This window comes from Accipiter gentilis, chromosome 20, assembly GCF_929443795.1.
Source record: "Accipiter gentilis chromosome 20, bAccGen1.1, whole genome shotgun sequence".
In the NCBI taxonomy this organism is placed as follows: domain Eukaryota; kingdom Metazoa; phylum Chordata; class Aves; order Accipitriformes; family Accipitridae; genus Astur; species Astur gentilis.
In genome coordinates, this window is record NC_064899.1 from 636,326 (window position 1) to 655,150 (window position 18,825).

The 18,825-nt window shown below is 39.9% G+C and overlaps 1 protein-coding gene across 2 annotated transcripts in view; it reads left to right on the forward strand.

The window, feature by feature from the left end:
- Positions 1-18,825, forward strand: part of ADCY2 (adenylate cyclase 2) — a 196,798-nt gene that overhangs the window by 89,362 nt on the left and 88,611 nt on the right. For both annotated transcript variants that reach the window (XM_049824068.1, XM_049824069.1), the window contains one exon: positions 10,060-10,209. In XM_049824068.1, the coding sequence (XP_049680025.1) occupies positions 10,060-10,209 (150 nt within the window). The remainder of the gene's footprint in view (positions 1-10,059; positions 10,210-18,825) is intronic.

The window sequence follows — 18,825 nt, forward strand, 5'->3', positions numbered from 1 at the left end:
TGACATCTAGGTTATAAAAATATTCAGGGAGGACAAAGCCATCGCAGAGGAGGACTTCCTGCATCCCTGCGTGGTGAAGAAGAAACTGAAGAAATTCCCACATTTAAATCCTTCTCAGAGGGTTGGAGGAAGGAGGGCATGTATAGATTGGTCTGAAACAGACCTTGGTTCCTGAAGACCACGAAGTAGCAAATGTGAAAACAAACTTTAAAAAAAGGTTCTAGAAAGGGTCAGGGAACTTGCAGGTCTGTAAACTCAATGTCTTCATGAGACAAAAGCTGAACCTGTAAGAATAGAGAATGGGAGAAACACATTCTATTTTGAAAGAAGGGAAGTCTTTTCTTAAAAATGTCCTGAAGTTGTCTGAAGGCATCAACAAACACATGGACGAGGCTGATTTAATTGATAGCTCTACTTGGATTTCCAAAAGGCCTTTAAAAGAGTCCTTTGGCCAGGCCTCTTCTGTTGTCGTGGTTTCAGCCCAGCCGGTAACAAAGCACCATGCAGCCGCTCACTCACTCCCGCCTCCCCAGCCACAGTGGGATGAGGAGAAAATACAAAGGCAGGCTCGTGGGTCGAGACGAGGACAGGGAGGGGCTGCTCCCCACTTACAGTCACGGGCAAAAGACCAGCTCAACTTGGGGGAGAAACAAAATCAATTTAATCTGCTACCAATCAAATTAAAACAAGGACATTGGGAAGTAAACCCAAACCTTGGAACACCTTCCCCCCCACCCCTCCCACCTTCCCGCCTCAGCCCCACTCCAGGTTCTCTCCCCCCAGGGGAACAGGGGACGGGGGCTGGGGTCGGTTCCTCACCCCTTGTCTCTGCCGCTCCTTCCTCCTCAGGGGGAGGAGGACTCCGCGCTCGGCCCCTGCTCCGCCCTGGGCTCCCTCCCTCCCTCCCGCGGGAGACAGCCCTTCCCCAACTTCTCCAGCGTGGGTCCTTCCCGCGGGCTGCAGTTCCTCACAGACTCCTCCAGCGCGGGTCCCTTCCACAGACAGGGTGCAGTCCTTCCGTCACAGCCTGCTCCAGCGCGGGAGCCGCGGCCATTTTGGGGGACATCCGCTCCCCCGCTCCCCTCCACGGGCTGGGGGGGACAGCCTGCCGCCTCCCCGCGGGCTGCGGGGGCATCCCCTCCTCCCCCGCTCCTCCTCCTTCCCTGACCTCGGGATCCGCAGAGGGGTTCCTCTCACGTCCCACTCCCCCGACTCCCTCACGGGGCGTTCCCCTTCGGAAATCTCTTCTCCCAGAGGCGCTACCGCCCCGTCGCTGAGGGGCTCGGCCTGGGCCAGAGGCGCGGCCGGCTCCGAGCCGGGGGAGCTTCGAGCAGCTTCTCCCAGGAGCCGGCCCTGCGGCTACCCAACCCTGCCACACAAACCCAGAACACCGGTGAACTGAGTGGCTGGGAGAAGATCCACGCATGGGTAATGGTTCTTTAAAAGTCAAGGAACAGAAGGTAGGAGTGAATGGTAGATTCTTACATTCAGACTTAAAGAAACGAAAAAGTGTGCAAGCATGGAAAATATCTCTTCCCTGGACAAGTACCTCCATTTGTTTAATCATTCCTCTCAGCTAGTTTAAGAGTAATAGCCTATTCCTAATAATGCTGTGAAGTATTTTAGGTATGTAGAGTGTATAACCACATGCTGCTGTGTAGGGGTTGTCACTAATACTGGTATGAATGTGAGGTACTGTGCTAACTTCTGAGGTGTCAGTCAGAATATATCCCCACGCACCATGTGATTTAGAAAGAACTGCTTCAGGGTATCCAGTGTGCTCCACACTAAGGCTTTGGAATAGAAAGCCTGACCTGACAAATGACGTCTTGGCAGTTTTGAGGCATGAAGGAGAGAAAATGGCATCTTTTGTGTAAAGATGGAGTGAGCTGGCAGCAGAAGCATGGAGAGGTTTTAATATTTACTTCATTCCTTCCTGAATGTAAACCAAATTAAGCACTTTCTTTGTCCTGACATGCTGAGTCTTGATAGCATTTGCCTGACACCAGAAAATTGAACTTTAAGGTTTTCTGAGAGTAAATTTTCTTGTTAGATGCCTTCCAATTAAGAATTAACCCAAATGCCGGTTGGAGAACTCAATATAGTTCAAAATGGTAACCAAGGTCTAAAAATGTTACAAACATATAAAAAGTGTCATCATTAAAAACTTTGGCTCTGATTCTGCAATCAGTTTAATCCAGTTTTGTAGGTTATCACTTTCCTTGGTTATACACCACTATTGTTATTCTTCCTTCTGCTCTGTATTGTTTTTGGCGAAGTACATAGCCAGAGATCACTGTTTCCTAGCACAGGCTGCCAAATTATGAAAAATGAACTTGATAAAAGTTTGTCATAGTCATCAGACAAGCAGAACAAATACTTGAGGAATATGTCCTATTAACGAGCTTATCTAGTTCATTATGAATACTGATAGAGAAAAATACTATGTAAGAAAAACATTCTTCTATAAATCATAATTCCATTTGGTTAGAAATCATGAAAAATACTATTTCAAAATGTCTAATTACTGTTGGCTGTCCATTAGATTAAAACATATTAATTGCCAACAGTTTGCAATGCAATAGAAAAAATATATTGCATAGATGTTCTTACTGTAATTTATTCAGGTAATACTAAACTGTCCATTGATTTTAATTTCATATTTTAATATTGATAACTGTGAGTATGTAGCATATGTAATATGCAGTGCAGTTATGCACAATATAAACTGCAGTGATTGGGGAAGAAAGGTGAAATCAGCATTATGGTTTTGAGGGTAATCTCATTTCCAGTTAGGCATGCCAGAAGTTAGTACATTAATAAAGAGCACATATGTGATTATCAGTTCATTTATCTGTTTGTCCTGCCTTCTCGTGGTACATTTTGAACCTATTGATTAATTTCTGTAAAACTTGCCAGAAGTGGAGAAGTTTAGAGATATATATGAAGAAATTTCATGAAGGCTGGTAGATAATACTGTGAAATAAACTTCATGAAGACTGGTAGATGGTACAGGAGAGATAGCCTAGTAATACTTCTGCTGAGGGAAAGTAAGGAGAAATGTACTGTTATACATTTAATTCTGCAGTGTATTGCTGGTCTTGTAAGTAAATATATTTATATTACAGATTTTAGTCTCTTTTTTTAAAGAATGAACCAGATTAATTTGTTGGAAAAGACTGGGGGTATCTCAGAAATTGGACATGGGACTATTTCTGTACTATAACAAAGATTGATGTATTACCCCATAGATTTATTTTTTTAAAGTAAACAGTTTAAATTTTATAGTATTAAATGTCTTTCTTTTTAATAGCATGCTAGTACTCATTCCTATATCAGATCCAGGACCTAAAAATGAATCTCAGTCTTCTGGGGATAACATTTTAGTTTTTAAGATGGATGAGAGTATCAGTTGTTCACAGATTCTGCTTCCAAAATTCAAGCCAAATCCAAAGTTACTGTTAGTTTTACCTAAATATATATCTGAATACATTTGAATTTTTGTTTTGTTTGTTTGTTTCAATTATTTGTATATTCAAATGTGTTGAGCAGTTTTAGTAGTAAAGAAGTAAAATGATCCCAGAGGCGTATGTAAACACAAAAAGACTTCTCTGCAGGCAGGAAGGGGAATGCTGTGGCTGTCTGGTTCCTTCTGAACAAAGAGTTTGAGTTCCCCTCTGGCAAAACATTATTTTAGATTCAGAATATGAAGAGTCATTAATTAGAGACAATGATATTGATTATGTGTATTACACAGAAGCGATCTAAACAAACCATAACTCTGATTCTTGTTTCTACTGTATTTTTCCTGGTTTTGATTCAAGAGCTTACAGTTTATGGTCTGTTTTCATCTACAGTGGCATATAGATAGGCTTTGTGTATGCACAGAGCTGAGTGAAATAAATCCAGTCATTCCACAGAATAGCCTGGAGTTATGAGAGACTTCAATCTGTAATAATGATAAAAAGAAAATCACATCAAATAACATAGTTACTACAGAAAAGCAATATCCTCCTGGTGTCCACAATGCTCTGATTGCAAAAGCTACAAAGAGAATTATACATACAAATTAGAATACCGCATCACAACTTCCTGGCTTGTAAAATGACATCAATTCCCCTTCCACAAAGGGACTTTTTACCGAGTTTATTTTAGCACTGAAAATATGGAGCAGTTTGCTGATGTCTGGAATAACGAGTAATTCAAACTCTTACTTTTTTGTTGATTCTCAGTTATTTTGAGAAATCTTTAGGTGGTTGGGGTTTTTTGGCCTTTTTTTTTTAAATTGGGTTGTTTCTTGCAAAATTGCGATTTGTTTTTCTACTTATCTTTCTGAAAAATATTTGAGATTCACCTTGATACAGACAAAGGGTCTGAGGATATTGCAGCTTCGTATTTCTTCTCTTCATTGGTAGTGTGTTCTTATTGTGGCCTTCATAAGTATTTAAGGATTTAAATTCCTTTTACCTTTCAGAGTACTAAATATAATGTTGCAGTCATTAAAGAAATTTATTTTTACTCTTAATTCCTGAGAAAGTAAGTCTGCAGTTGCCCATATTCTGTCTGTCCTTCAACCTGTCATATTCTGTACTCAAGTAACTTTAATTCCTGAACCTTTACCATCAGCTCTGAAACAGAAATAGAAATCCAAAAGATTGCTATATTCCTTTGTGAAAGACAGGAGCTTTCATGATAGAGATCCCAACTTAGTGATCTCACTAAGGAGAGATACAAGAATATAGGAATAGGCCAGTTGTTACACTGTGTACCAGCCACTGGTGGACCAGGCACCAGTTGATCACTAATTTTAGGTCAGCTATAACAATCTTTGGCCTGTTTGAGGAGTTGGAAGTATTGTATAAGGAGGGAAATAAACAGGCAAAAAGGATACAAATCCATAGGAATCCAGATTTCCATTAATTTTGTCTACTCCCCAGACTGCTTGGTTTTGAAACAGTGCTTGCCATATGGGCAAACTGTCTCCTGTTTTCAATTCCGTCATCCTTCTGGTGAGCTATCACATAGCTATAGATACTGCTGACACTGAAATGTATTAAAATGTTGGAACTATTGACTTTGGACCTCCGTAGGTCGGGAAATGTGAAAGAGAAAAAGTCAACATCGTATGACTGGCCAGAGCTCCGTGGGCAGGAGTGTTGCATGGAATAGCTGGAGAACCTTCCAAACACATGTACTTAAAATAATGGTATTTGGCATAGTATATGGTAACCATGTGACTGACTAATTTGCATGGTGGCTAAGCATTTCCTTTTTAAATGATGCTTTTCAGTTTCTACCCAGTGTTGTTCTTCCTAGCTGAATTTTGTCTGAGTCTAAAACTGTACAGGTTCCAAAGAAGTGTAGACTTGTTCCCTAGCTTGGCTAGTCACACCACAAACCATCAAATGAAAGATCAAATGGGGAGAGAGACTATTCAGCTTTGCAGACCTAAAGAATTTGCACTTTGGCAGTGACAGAAGGTTTCTTTTTTCTCCCATTAACTTCCATGAGGACATTATAAATCATAGCCTTTCTTGCCCAGCCCTCAGCTTCCATTTCCTCAGCTTTTTTGTGCAGAAGAGAAGTGGGATCTAACTGTTAAAAAAAGGTATTAATTGTTTGTGTTGGGGTTTTTTGGTAAAAATTCTGTTCGTGCAAGAATTGCGGGAAGGATCTGTACAATATCTAAGAAGAAAGAAATGCAACAAAATAACTCATAAACTGGAGGCTTTCCATGTGGGGGAACTCTGTTGAGAACTCTGTTTTTTATATTCAGTATTTGAACGGCAGTTACTAAAATATTTAACAAATTTAACAAACTATTTATGCTTCAGTTCAGAATCAGCAGCCTATAATATAAGTTTTTATTTTTATATAGCATAGTACTTCCTTGTATACATATACCTTTGTACATAGCTTTCATCAGTTGAACTTCTATGTAATACACTACATTTTTCTGAGCAACTCAGTGAACTTTAGTGCTCTCTTGAGAAATTAGTCATAGCTACTTAACTTTGTCTTCATTTGCTTTTAAATACAGTCTGTTTTGATAGTTAAGTACTAGACATCAGGTTATTTTATATTCACTGATACTGAAAAATACATGTGCTTGAATGTAAAAATACGATTTAGAAGATGCCCCATTGCCTGGAAATGTATACAGTTTTCTATACATCAAAAGAGATGGAAGAGAGATCAGGCATGGTAATGTTCCTTAAGTGATTAGAGGTACCAGCTGTTACTTGGAGTATCTAGAGATACTTCCTGGTGGTATCTTAAGTGTTCCTTGCATTAACTTTTGACTCATATGTGGATCACCTTCTGTAGACATTGAATTTTTTCATTGATTAAGCAGAAACCTCACCACAGTATACGCTTAATGGATATATGTAAAGGGATGCAGATGGCCCAGGAGATGGACTTGCCTCTCCACTGACTGTACCGGGAGATGAGAACTTCTGCTGTGTGACTCAGTGTTTCCATATGGTGAATTGAGTGGGAGCTTACTAGAGTTTATGCATATTGTGTGGTGTTGTGGTTTTTTTTATACAGTGTCTGTTTGTAAAGGGGATGAACTAGGTTCATGCTACACTGTCTTTGAGGTCACCCTGCTCTTTTTCTGCTGTTGAGTTACTGTTGTTTGTTACACCCTTTTTCACAGCTCAGGCTTGTCTTCCTTGGCAGAAGCCCTAACCATGTTGCATAGTCTGTTCAGGTACTCCTTAATTTCCTTACAGAGGTTCTTGGCTACAGTTTTATCCGCACAGTTGATCAGAGCACTCACAGCAAGATGCAGAGTTTCTTACCAGAAGATCCACCACATCTTCTCTTATTATCCAGTATTCATCGGGGGGGGAAGGGAGGCAGGGGTGGGGAGAAAAAAGGATAGAGGAAAAGAGAAAGAGCTGCAGATTCCTAGCCTAGAGAGACAGCAAGGTAGAAGGCTGGTCTGACTCGGGATTTCATTCCCAAGTCTTTGGTACAGGTAGGATTCACAGCATGGGGTCTTCTCAGAGCAGGTGCCTGAAGGGGAGGAACTTTTTGTATGATTGCATACTGATTAGAGTGCTTGCTTAGGAAGGGGGAAGCTCACTTAATTTTTTTGGACTGAGGAAAACTTTGAACCTGTTCCTTCTGGGAAAATGCCTATGAGACCTTAGAGCAAACCCGGGATGGAGCTTGTCTCCAGCTCATATGTTGAAACTGGACCACGTTTCAGAAGCAAATGCAAGATGTAGGAAGAGAGACACTCAGCAAGAAGTATGTACATTGTTTATTTTGTTTAGCAATGTTAACTGCATTTTCCGTTGAACAGTCTATTGGCAATCTGTATTTCACTCAATAGCTCTTCAGTGGCAAATACAGAAATATTCACTCAAGCCAGACTACCTATGGGCAAGAAACCTGTTTGTCTGAGTTAGAAACCAGTTCATCCATTTATTGGAAATTTTTTTCTGAGCTTATACCCTTGTGACACATTTCTGAATGAACTTCATGCTAGCCAAAAGAACTAATGATGTTTCAAACACAGTTTCTATCTACATATTCACTTACACACTTAAGTGTTACATCTACACCGAGTATGGCAGTGGCTGAGATATCTGAGTTATCTTTGAACAGCCTAATTCAGGTACTGGAAGCCAGCACAGAGCTTCATGTGGGCTGAATTACCCCATTGAGAATCTGAAAAGCCTGGTTAATTAGCTTCCTTGCCTGTCAGTCACTTGTTTCCATCTATTTTCTCACTTCAGCTAGTTCAGTCATAAAACTGTAATCTGTTTTTCTATGGCTGTGAAGATGATACTCATAATTTACTCCTCCATCTACCCATCACAGTATTTTATTTTTTTTTTGACTGGTTATATGCCTAAAGTTTTAAATAGTCTGTAACTTTATGAAGCTGGACAATACATTTAGAAGTTTGTGTGCAGCTTTTCAACAATGATCTCTGCATAGAGACTATGACAGCACACTGTTGATTTCAGTTCAGTTCAGTGTTCATTTTGTTACTAAACCTTCCCACTGTCTATCTCAGAATTTTCTGTGCCCAGCAATCTTTATTTTCAGGCATTTGTTCTCATTTCATAATTTCATTTTAAAAAACAGCCAGTTGGAACACCCTATCCCTGCACTGTAATCTGTCACACAAGATCCGTGTCTGCTGAGAGTATGTGACGATGCTGACATCAAAGCAGAATGAAGCAGTTGTGATTTACAAAGAAATAGAAAAGTATTTTGAGTTCAAATTTTTTTCTGTACACCATCATCTCTTATGGTTTTTTAAATTATTGGCTGTTGTGAAATGTTTCATTTAAACTATTTCTTATCCCTCTACTTCATAACAGAGGTTCTCTGGAGAAAGTGAAATATGTAGATTTTTCTCCTTGTTTTTACATTTATGTATTTTAGAAAATTTTAAGAACTCGGATGTTGCTTTTAGAAACATCATAATGCCATGATCTTAAAGTTTTAGGGAAAGAAAGAAAAGTTTTATCAAATTTAAACATTGATCCTTTTTGTGGCAAGGTTATATAGTTCCCACTTTTAGCTTTGTGGAACCATGAGAGGTGAGATGTCAGACATGTCACAGATGGAGGAACAGGTATTGCCTGTAATGATGTTATAATATGTGAGGAAAATAAAAGCATGTCTTTAAAACTTTAATTTTAAAGTGTGCATTTATAAAAGGAGCATTAAAACTCCTTGTATTTTTTTGTGAATAAAATGTGTTCCTCCAGGAGATGGATTTCTGTTAATAACACAATTTATCTCTTTTCTCTGAACCAATATAGCATACTGTTGGACTTTATTTCTGACATCTCTGGCTCTTTCACTACTAGCAATTCACAGAAGATTGCCTGGTACATAGGTACACCAAAACCAACCAATGAATGATCACTGGGGAAATCTATCATAAACCTCATGATTAGATTAACTATGGAGAATTAATGAAATTTTAGCCTCCTTTCTGCCTCCTTCCCTTCCAGACCATGAGTACTAGGACATCATGTCGTACTTGTAACCCAGGCTATATGATACACTAGGGCCTTACAGATAGAGACCTGCTCTACAGATTGCAGCTATATCTCAGCTTCAGTTCCCTTTTAATATTACCTTTTTTTTTATTGAATTAGGAATTGGTTTCATTACTCTACTGTGTTTCTTCTGCTCCGAGTGAGGTAGGATGGGTAAATGTGTCTCTCTTTTTGCAGCAATAAACTGGGGACAGTTGAAAGTGCTCGCATCGCCGCACAGTATTCTGTTCATTTTGAAGTTCAAGCACAGGAAAGGCCAGCCTCTCTCCTCTCTTTACTCTCTGAAATGTCCCAGACAATTACTAAATAAAACTGGATTCTTTAAATGAACTTACTTATCATGTTCATGTGTTGTTGTGTACACTGAGCATCTGATGCTGTAAGTTTGACCCTAAATAGATTAAGTTTTGTGTTTTAGGCAAATGCATTTTTTTTGGTAGTGAAAAGTATATTCTAGTAGAGAGATGTCAGATCTTGCTACTTAAACATAGCTTACTGTCACCAAGGTTAGTATCTAGAGGTCACTGACAGATAGCAGTGGGTCAGGCTGAAGTAAAATTCAGGGCAGGCTGTTGATGTAGGTGAAACTTTTCACTCCTTAATCGTATGGCACTGCAAAAGAAAATGTCTTGCCAAAAGAGCATGGCAATAACATGGCTTCTGATGTTGCTATTAGGAGCCATAGCTATTGTTTTACATCAGTAGATCATGATCCCACCTAATTAATACTCAGCAGTGGATGTAGAACATGAGCTGAATTTCAGAAAATGTATACCTCATCGCGTAGGCAAACATCTTGTTCATTATCATTCTTATTTAATCCTAAATTAAAATGGTATTATTGCTTGGGATTTTGCCACCAATTGTGAAGGCTTTTTGAAAAGTGAACCTTTGCTAAAAATCAAACAAAAGCAAAACACATAACTGCAGCAACTACAGCTATCTTTCATTGCAGGTTAGGATTATGTTCTGTTAATTTATTCGTATAAATTCCCTGACACTTTTTTTTTTTTTAACCCCCTAGATATTGGCAAATGTAATCATTTTTATCTGCGGAAACTTGGCAGGAGCATACCACAAGCACCTCATGGAACTTGCACTGCAGCAGACGTATCAGGACACGTGCAACTGCATCAAATCCCGTATCAAGTTAGAATTTGAGAAGAGGCAACAGGTAAAGTCACACCTGTGTCTGGGTCTGTTTTGCTGTTTTCACACTATCCCCCCATTCATCACTATATAATCCAGTTTGCTAATGCAAGAACACTTAATGAATTACTTAAAGTTACTTAACGAAATATGCAAGGTCTTTTGAACGAGGTTGTGCACAATTTCCATCTGAATATAAGAAGGTATTGTAATTATTTATGTTGTCATATACATGTTTTCTTTCATTTGTTCTATGAAAATATTTTATGATAAAGTTTAAAATGCTATATAGATTCTGTTTGCACACCATCTCTTTTGTTGTCCTCATTGAACGCGGTGTGAGAGGTACATGTGCACTTTGGGAATCTTCAGTTCTCCGCGCACAAGACCAATACTGCAAAATCACTGCAAGAAGATATTACTGCACTGTTTGAAAAATATTTGAAACTACAATACTGATGAATCATGTGATACAGTTCTAAGGGTCAGGTATGTTAAGAGGAGCTAGGGGAATTGCATAATGAAACTACCTGTCATTTATTGTAGCAGCTGAATAAAAGGCTTCTCTGATTGCTTTATATAGTTCTTTTTCTCTGCAAGTTCTGTACAGTGCCTATCATCCTGACAGATAGGTGCTTCATTTAAGGGAATTTGAAATACAAATTAGTTCATCAAGTAGTAAAGAAGATATGTGTATTTTGCTTTGAAGGTCACCAGACTAAGACTTCTATGAACTGTTATGGGTCAGAGAATAGAGCCTTCACTGATACTTTTCTGTTGTCACAAAAAGTGCAGATGTACACCTTGTATGTCCCAGCTGACCTTAACTGTCATGTCTGTCTCGCAAATAAATACCTGTCACCATTTTAACTGAAGGTTTTCAAGATCCATCACCAATACATTTTTTTGCAGAAAAAGCAAATGGAGGGTCCATACCAGGACCAACAGGTCGTGTGTGTCCAGAGGGCTAGCGTTACTCTGCTCGGCACTTGGTTTGCATGCTGGCCAAAGTTGCTGCAAAACTTCTAAGGTAGTCTTAAGGAGAACATTTTACAGTAAAGGCAGGCTTTGATGAGTAGATGCAAAATCTGCATAAGGTACTGTTGCAGGAAAGGTTGTTTAAGAGCAGTCACGTACAAGTTTCCACCTCCGCCTCCATGAGCTGTGTGCAGTGAATCAGCAGGCTTTATAACTGGTAGTACACAATGCACATTTTACTATCTGTTGAGAAAACAGGTAAGAGTATCTACAAATTATTTCCAGTGAGACAGCTTGTGAGTGCAGAACAACCAATGCCAGGTATCTGGGAGCAGTACCACACCAGATTGGGCAGTCTGCAGTGATGTAGGGCTGATGTGATGGCTTCTAGGCTCATGGTGGCTTTGTAGAAGATGGTTAACACTGTTCCCTGTGCTTAGGCCTCAGATGCCAGAAGGATGTATGCAGACCATAATCAAACAGCATAATTCATGGCAGACATCAAGGTCTCCCTTATCCAGCAGAGACCTAAGCTCTTAGCTTGCTGAGCACAGTTGTAAGGGCCCAGGTTTCTACTATCGGTTCCTACAGGCATTGGAAATCCATTGGAGTATCTTCAAGAAGTAGGAGGGTGTGTTACTGGACACTGTCAGGAGGTGAGCTCAAAGGGGTAAGGATGCTGCTTGTAGAAGGCAGTAGTTAGACCAGACATATTTCTAGCTGGTGGTTTCTGTAAATGTGTATTATTTGCTAAACGCTACTAATTTCTGTGGAAAGACATAAGTAAGTAGTTTTGATTTCCTGGCATTTCCGAAGGTCTTGCAGAAATGGTTGAGAACCTGACAATGGAGAGAAGCAAAAATACCTGCAATTCTGTGCCAGGTGCTTCCTCTTTGTGGTTTGTAGCAGTTGTGTTTCTAATACACTGGAGCCCAGCAAGATGGAAAGCAGAAACAGCTATCTTTCACTGATAAATTGTGGTGGTGTTATAGAATAATGAAGGATATTGTATGTGTTTTGTTATATACATATAAAAGTATGCGTTGTCATATTTATGAATTGGTAGAAATAAATATATCGAATTAGTTAAGACATCTACAGAGCTCTAAGTAGTGTATTGCAGGTCTGTGTTAATAACAGGTGCATCAGTGTCTCATTAAATGGAAGTAAGTGAACTGTTCTATGAATGCTAATGATCTTTTTGACCTCCGATGAACCATTAGCTCATCCGACCTTCTTATATAGATTTCTTTAGCCTTTATCCTCTCAACCCCATAATATGTCCTTTATCTCATGCCAGTTTTTCCAGCCAAAAAGGCAAGGAGGTGCATCTCCTTATTATCACACTTATAAATGCTAGATATTTAAATGTGAAAAGGTAAATGAAAATTAATTTGCTAAGTTGTTGTGGTTTTTTGTTTGCAAACTTTAGTTCAGAAGTGGATGTACTTTAGTCTCTCTTTTAATACTGCTTGTTTTGCCAAGAAGATACGGAAGATCATCCACATTGTTAGTATTCAGGGAGCAAGTCAATTATATTGCTGACTATTTTTAGAGGATTGGGATACATTGAAAGAGTAGGAGCAGGTGCATTTTAAAAAGACGTCAAGTTTGATCAAGGCCTTTATTAGTCTCTGAAAGGTTGTAGCATGACCCTTCATTCTACATCTTTTTAATGAGAAAAATCTAATTTGCTGGAGTGAGAACTAACACAAGCTACTTTTATACCGCTGCAGAGCATAGGATGTGCTTCTAAATGCTTAGGGCTACAGATCAAATTTGCCGATTTTTCCAGATCATGGACATCATGTCTTTTATAATTGTTTTTGAAAGATGTGCAATTTACGTTCCAAATCATCCCATGGATTTCCTTTTGTTTTGTTGGAGAGTAGGCTCATACAAATGTAGCCAGCTGTTGTTTTTCAGCTGGGTTTTTTTGTGTGTCTTTGAAGAGCCTTTTTTGAGAACACCAATTTGGTCGTATCAATAGATAAGTATATGCCCAAGAACTCAAGAGAAACACCAAATTCATGGTTTCCGAGTGAGACCAGCGTACACCAGTGTCTGGTGAAATAGGGTTGTGCGTTTATACACTGAGGTACAAGTCAGGCATATTGTACCCCCACAGCCCCCTGCGTGCTTCCCTCGGGGCGCAGCAAAGGCTGGCGGCTCCCAAGGGATGGGAAGCCATGGCTGAGGACACCTCCCAAAAGGACAGGGCCCTCACCACCCAGGGCTCCGTCCCACAGCACGGGCCGAGCCGGGCAAACCTGCTTGCTTGCAGCCAGGGTGGAGCAAAGGACACCAGCCAGGTTTGCAGTGACGGGGTGGGTCTGATGTCCACCCACAGCTCAGGGTCAGGTCCAGCAATTGCTAGGCAGGTCTGGGGAAGCCAGGAGGTCTGTCTGTCCAGGGGCCAGGATCAACAGGCTCTGGAGCTAGCTCCTACGGCACAGCGTGGCGGGGGAGCTGAGGTGCCGTGGGGCTCCTGGGCCCTGGGCAGAGGCTGAGGGTGGAGGCTGGGTGAGGTTGGTCAGGGCCGGTAAGGCCAATCAGTGCCTCCAGGGCCTTTACAGCTTCATGTGGTTTATGGCATAGGGGTCATGCTAAGGCTTGGCTTGCGTTTGCACTATAGGGCATGTGTTTGCCAGCAGGTGAAGATGCGTAGATGTTCAGGCGTGTTGCAAACCACACCTTCACGAACTGTGGTTTCGTAGGGCTGTGTTTGATGACACTGGACGCTCTGGACTTTATTTCCATTAGTGTGCTTTGTTGTGAGAGTCACTTTTAAACTCCTGGCTGTATTTTCAGTGGCCACTTCAGTGTTTCTCACATGGCTTTTCTGTCTTCTCAGTGTATATAAAAGTGAAACATGAAACTATTCTGACCTCTGCTAATTACAGCCTTATTTCAAGATACATATCTAAAATAGCCTCTCATAATGTTACTTGTCTCACTGATACGGCCTGGCTGACAGTTTGTAGGGGTGATGACTCACTAACACTGAGTGCAAGATCTTAATGTTGACAAGCAGTTAGCATAATTGCTCTTCTCCCTCTCTCCTGGTGCTTTGCATCATGAGACATAGGAATATACACCGAGAAATTCTTACAACATCTCAGGGAGGTGTTTGTAAGGTGTTGGTGTTCAGTGGCTTCTCTAAAACACTGTCTTTGCAAAGCAGGCAGTACAATGATGGTTTTAGAAACAACACTCGGGTAGCAGATGAAAATGAATGAGGTTTCAAGTCATTGAGTGGGATTTTAATTTCTTCACCGAAACATGGTGAAGCAATACCATTCATTACAGGAACTGAAATATTTCAAAATTGTTTTTAAATTAATCTGAAACAGAGAAGCCTCATACATTTCTGAGATTTGAGGCTGTTAGTAAAGAACAGAAACATTTGAAATATATTATTTGGAACTAATATATAAAATGTGTATTCCTGTAAATTCAATCAATGCATTTTAAAATATAAGCTATTAATATTTTCATGAACATAGAATAGTTTTTCTAGGAGCTTCCTCATTTTCCTTTTTTTTCCCCACATAGCTTCAAGGCTAGTAAGCAGGAAAAACAAAAACTAGTTTTGGTCTTTTAAATTTTAGAAGCCATTAGAATCCAGGCATGTTCATACACATATACATGGGTGAGGTGCCAATCCTTTCTATTAACCTACATGTCATTACCAGAATTAAAATTGGTAGTCTTTCTGCTGTGCATTTTAGTCTTCCTTTGGCCCCACCAACTCTGATTAAACTCCCTTTATTTCTATTGCTCAGAGAAAGTTGCTTCTCTGGAACTGTTTTGCATGCCTTTTAATGACTTTATGCTCTTCTCTGTTTCCTATGTTTGGAAAGAATGTCAGCTGTGGAAGACTGCCTTTCTCCAGTCGCATATGTGAACCTTGAGAAATGCTCTAGCCAGAGTAGGTCCCGATACCTACCTTACACTCCACTCCCAGCTATATTGGGTATTGTGATCTTTGAAATGTGAGAGGACTGAGAGAAAATAAGGATATAACTTGACTTTGTTAAATTCCCTTTGGTTTATAGGTCACGTCTGGTTATATGCGTGAGTCAATCAGTCACAGATACCTTTAATAATGCCCTTTACAGCATTGAAGGGAACCCTCAGGCAGCCCAGGGCTGATGTGCTGCAACAACTGGGGCTACATTTTTTTTTTAATTAATTAAAAAAAGGCCTAGTGCTCATAGGGATTATGTGCAGCTGTAATAGTCCACACTGACAACACTCTTTAAAAGCACAATTACAGTAAAGAGGTTTACTCCAGATGAGTAACTCCTCATTTCTGATTTTGCAGTGTAAAGACTGCTGGACAAAATCTGTCTTGTGAAGAATGGAATTTTAAATAAACAACAACTCTATTTTCTCTCCATATTTACAAAAAAAAAATTGCACAGGTAGCCTTCCTTCTTTTTAAGATATTCTTCCAGGTTATTTTAAAATACATCCTTGCATGGTCACCATACATTAAGAATGAACATTTTTTTTCTGGTACCATAGGGAAAAAAATATGTTCAGCTTGTTACAGTAGTTATAAAAATAGAAGATGGAAGTGTTAGTGTGCCTGGGACTGTTATTGTGACATATAAATACTCTGCAAATCGGTCCAAGGATGTCTGGGGTTTTTTTATTGCTCTAACAAGAGAATTTAAATGAAATCACAAGCTTTTTTGTTTTTCTTCTTATACTAGCTTTTTATGTTAAATCTTTCTTTTATATGTAATCTTTTGTTGCTCTATTAATATATGACTTCTATGCCATTTTCCTCATTTTGTGTAAACTGTAGAGCTAATTTTTCTTCCCCATATGCATTTCTAGAGTTCTTGTAAATTAATGTATCCATCTGCAATGAGTTTGAGGAACAAACGATATGTCACAACCCAATTTAGAATCAGTAGCATATGAATAACATATTGCTCTTAGCTGAAGTCCCATTAATTTTTGCATATAAAATGCAATTATGTATTATTGTTGTTGTTAGTGTTTTTGTCCAAGCTCTGTGCAAGGATTCTCAATTATGCCAACAGCCTATCATTAAAAGGCTGTGTAATGCTATAAATAGATGTACTATAACTTACTCACATAAATCATTGTACCGCAGTTTCTTCCTAAATTTTTTCATTCAGTTAAATTTATTATCCAGCCTGTAAAAGACATAAGTATGTTGTTGCATGGCATAGCATACATTAGCAAGATATGACTGGCTGAAGGTGAATTGGTTGACAGGTGTCAACAGTGTTGTTGTCGTGGTTTAACCCCAGCCAGCAGCTAAGCCCCACGCAGCCGCTCACTCGCTCCCTCCCCTCCCAGTGGAATGGGGGAGAGAATCGGAAGGAAAAAGGTAAAACTCGTGGGTTGAGATAAGAACAGTCTTAATGGAACAGGAAGGTAGAAACTAATAATGAAGATGGTTATAATAATAAAATGACAATAACAATAATAAAAGGATTGGAATGTACAAAACAAGTGATGCACAATGCAGTTGCTCACCACTCACCAACCGATGCTCAGTTAGTTCCCGAGCAGCGATCCCCCAGGCCAACTCCCCCCAGTTTATATACTGGGAATGACATCACACGGTATGGAATATCCCTTTGGCCAGTTGGGGTCAGCTGCCCTGGCTGTGTCCCCTCCCAACTCCTTGTGCCCCTCCAGCCTTCTTGCTGGCTGGGCATGAGAAGCTGAAAAACCCTTGACTTGGTATAAACACTACTTGGTGACAACTGCAAACATCAGTGTGTTATCAACATTCTTCTCATACTGAACCCAAACCATAACACTATACCAGGTACTAGAAAGAAAATTAACTCTATCCCAGCCGAAACCAGGACAACTGTGAGTGAAGACGGACCTAAGAGAAAGGGAAGTGACAGTGCTGTAGTGTAGTGCGTGTGGAATGCAAACATGGATGCAGTGGGTGCATCTCAGGAAACTCTGATGACAGCTAAGTAGAACTGCATGTGTTTGGGATGCCTTAAAATGCAGGTGGTTGTAAGATCTGCAAAATTTGTGATGTACTGTCAGGGACATACTTAAAAAACCAATCAAGTCAGCTTGATGCTTGTTGAAACTTTGGTAAAAATAGAAAGTGTATGTTATGAATATGTGTAGGAAAATAGCTATCCATTTTGAGGAAGAGAGTGACTTTTCTGACTATGATAAAAATGTAGAAGCCATGCGATAAGTGTCTGTTAGTCATAGTGATGGTTTACAGTGATTTCCAGAAAAAACATGCTATTGTTTTCCATACTAGTAGGAGTAAACTAGGTGATCAGAGTCTCAGTGACAAGATAAAAAAATCCAACGGTATGGAAGTGGATAAGGACTTCAACTCTTTGGGGATCTTACATAAGCAATGGGGCTGGACAACTAAACTGTGGACTGTGGAGAGCCATGAGAGATGAGGTGAACTTGTAAGAGACAGAGGGAGCTGAAGGAGTGGCTGCAATGGTGCCACTGCTCAAAGTAGAGTGAAAGTTTTCAGAACAGATTCAATATCCTTTTAACCCCCAAAATCACATTAAAATGTGGTGCTGTTCACTGACATCACTGTTAAAATCAAGAAAGCCCTAACAGCATGCACCAGGGGATTTTTATCCTCTACAGGTATCTCCAGATGCCCTGAAGGTGACTCGGATCCTGACAGAGCATCATAGGGGATCCCTCAAACCTTGTTTCAGAAAGCTTTGAGTTGATCATGTTCAGTGGTACTTCTCAGATTTAAAAACATGTTAATGTACGGAATCCTCACTGAAAGTGATTATAAGACATTCAGAAAGCTCTCTTCAAATCATAATAAACAGCTGTGGTGCAGGGGCAAAGTGGAAAAAGGCGTAATGTGCACACGCAGCAGACTCCAAAACTGCCTTACGCAGGCTGTGGGTTCAGGTCTAGAAAGGCTGTGGCTGGTATAGCCTGGGTACCTTTGCTAGGTGTAGGAAGGGCCAAGCATTTAGTCCATGAAAGTACTTGACCAGAGTTCTCCCAACTGGCCACTGGTACTCATTTCTGCATCCTCCTCGTGTCAGCTTATGCAGCCTCTTTGTCCTCATATCCCCGCTTCAGAGGGCATTCTTCCACCTCCTCTTCTGGGAGCTGAAATCATTAAGAGATTTACCATAGAATAGTAATTTTCAAGCAAGTTTGGTTTCTTTAATGGTCATGAAAAATCTGATACAAGATCAGCATATGGTTCAGTCTCTGTCTTTGATATATCACATTTCTTACAGTTAGAAAAGAGCTGCATTGCTGCTGGATTCAAAGAGAGAACCACAGCCAAAACTCTTCTGTGTCTTCTTGAGCATAAGCGTAGACTCTACGTACCATTGTCGTGTTTTAAGTGACTCACTGCCTTCCTCCCTTTCCAGACGTAATATCTGAAATTCTCTTTCATAAATTAAACTCCTTCTCCTAAAAGTATCGCAACTAGTCATTTGCCTGCAATGAGACACATTTCACCAAGAGGAAGAAAGAGTGGGTAATGTAACTGAAAAATCTAGCATTAGTTGACAAGTCAACATTGTTATTTCTGAAATGCACAAAGTCACTTGCAATTCTGCAGTACAGTGACTTATCTTAAATGATCCTGGAATTTCAAATTGTTAATATGGGTAGGTAGTAAGACACATTTTCA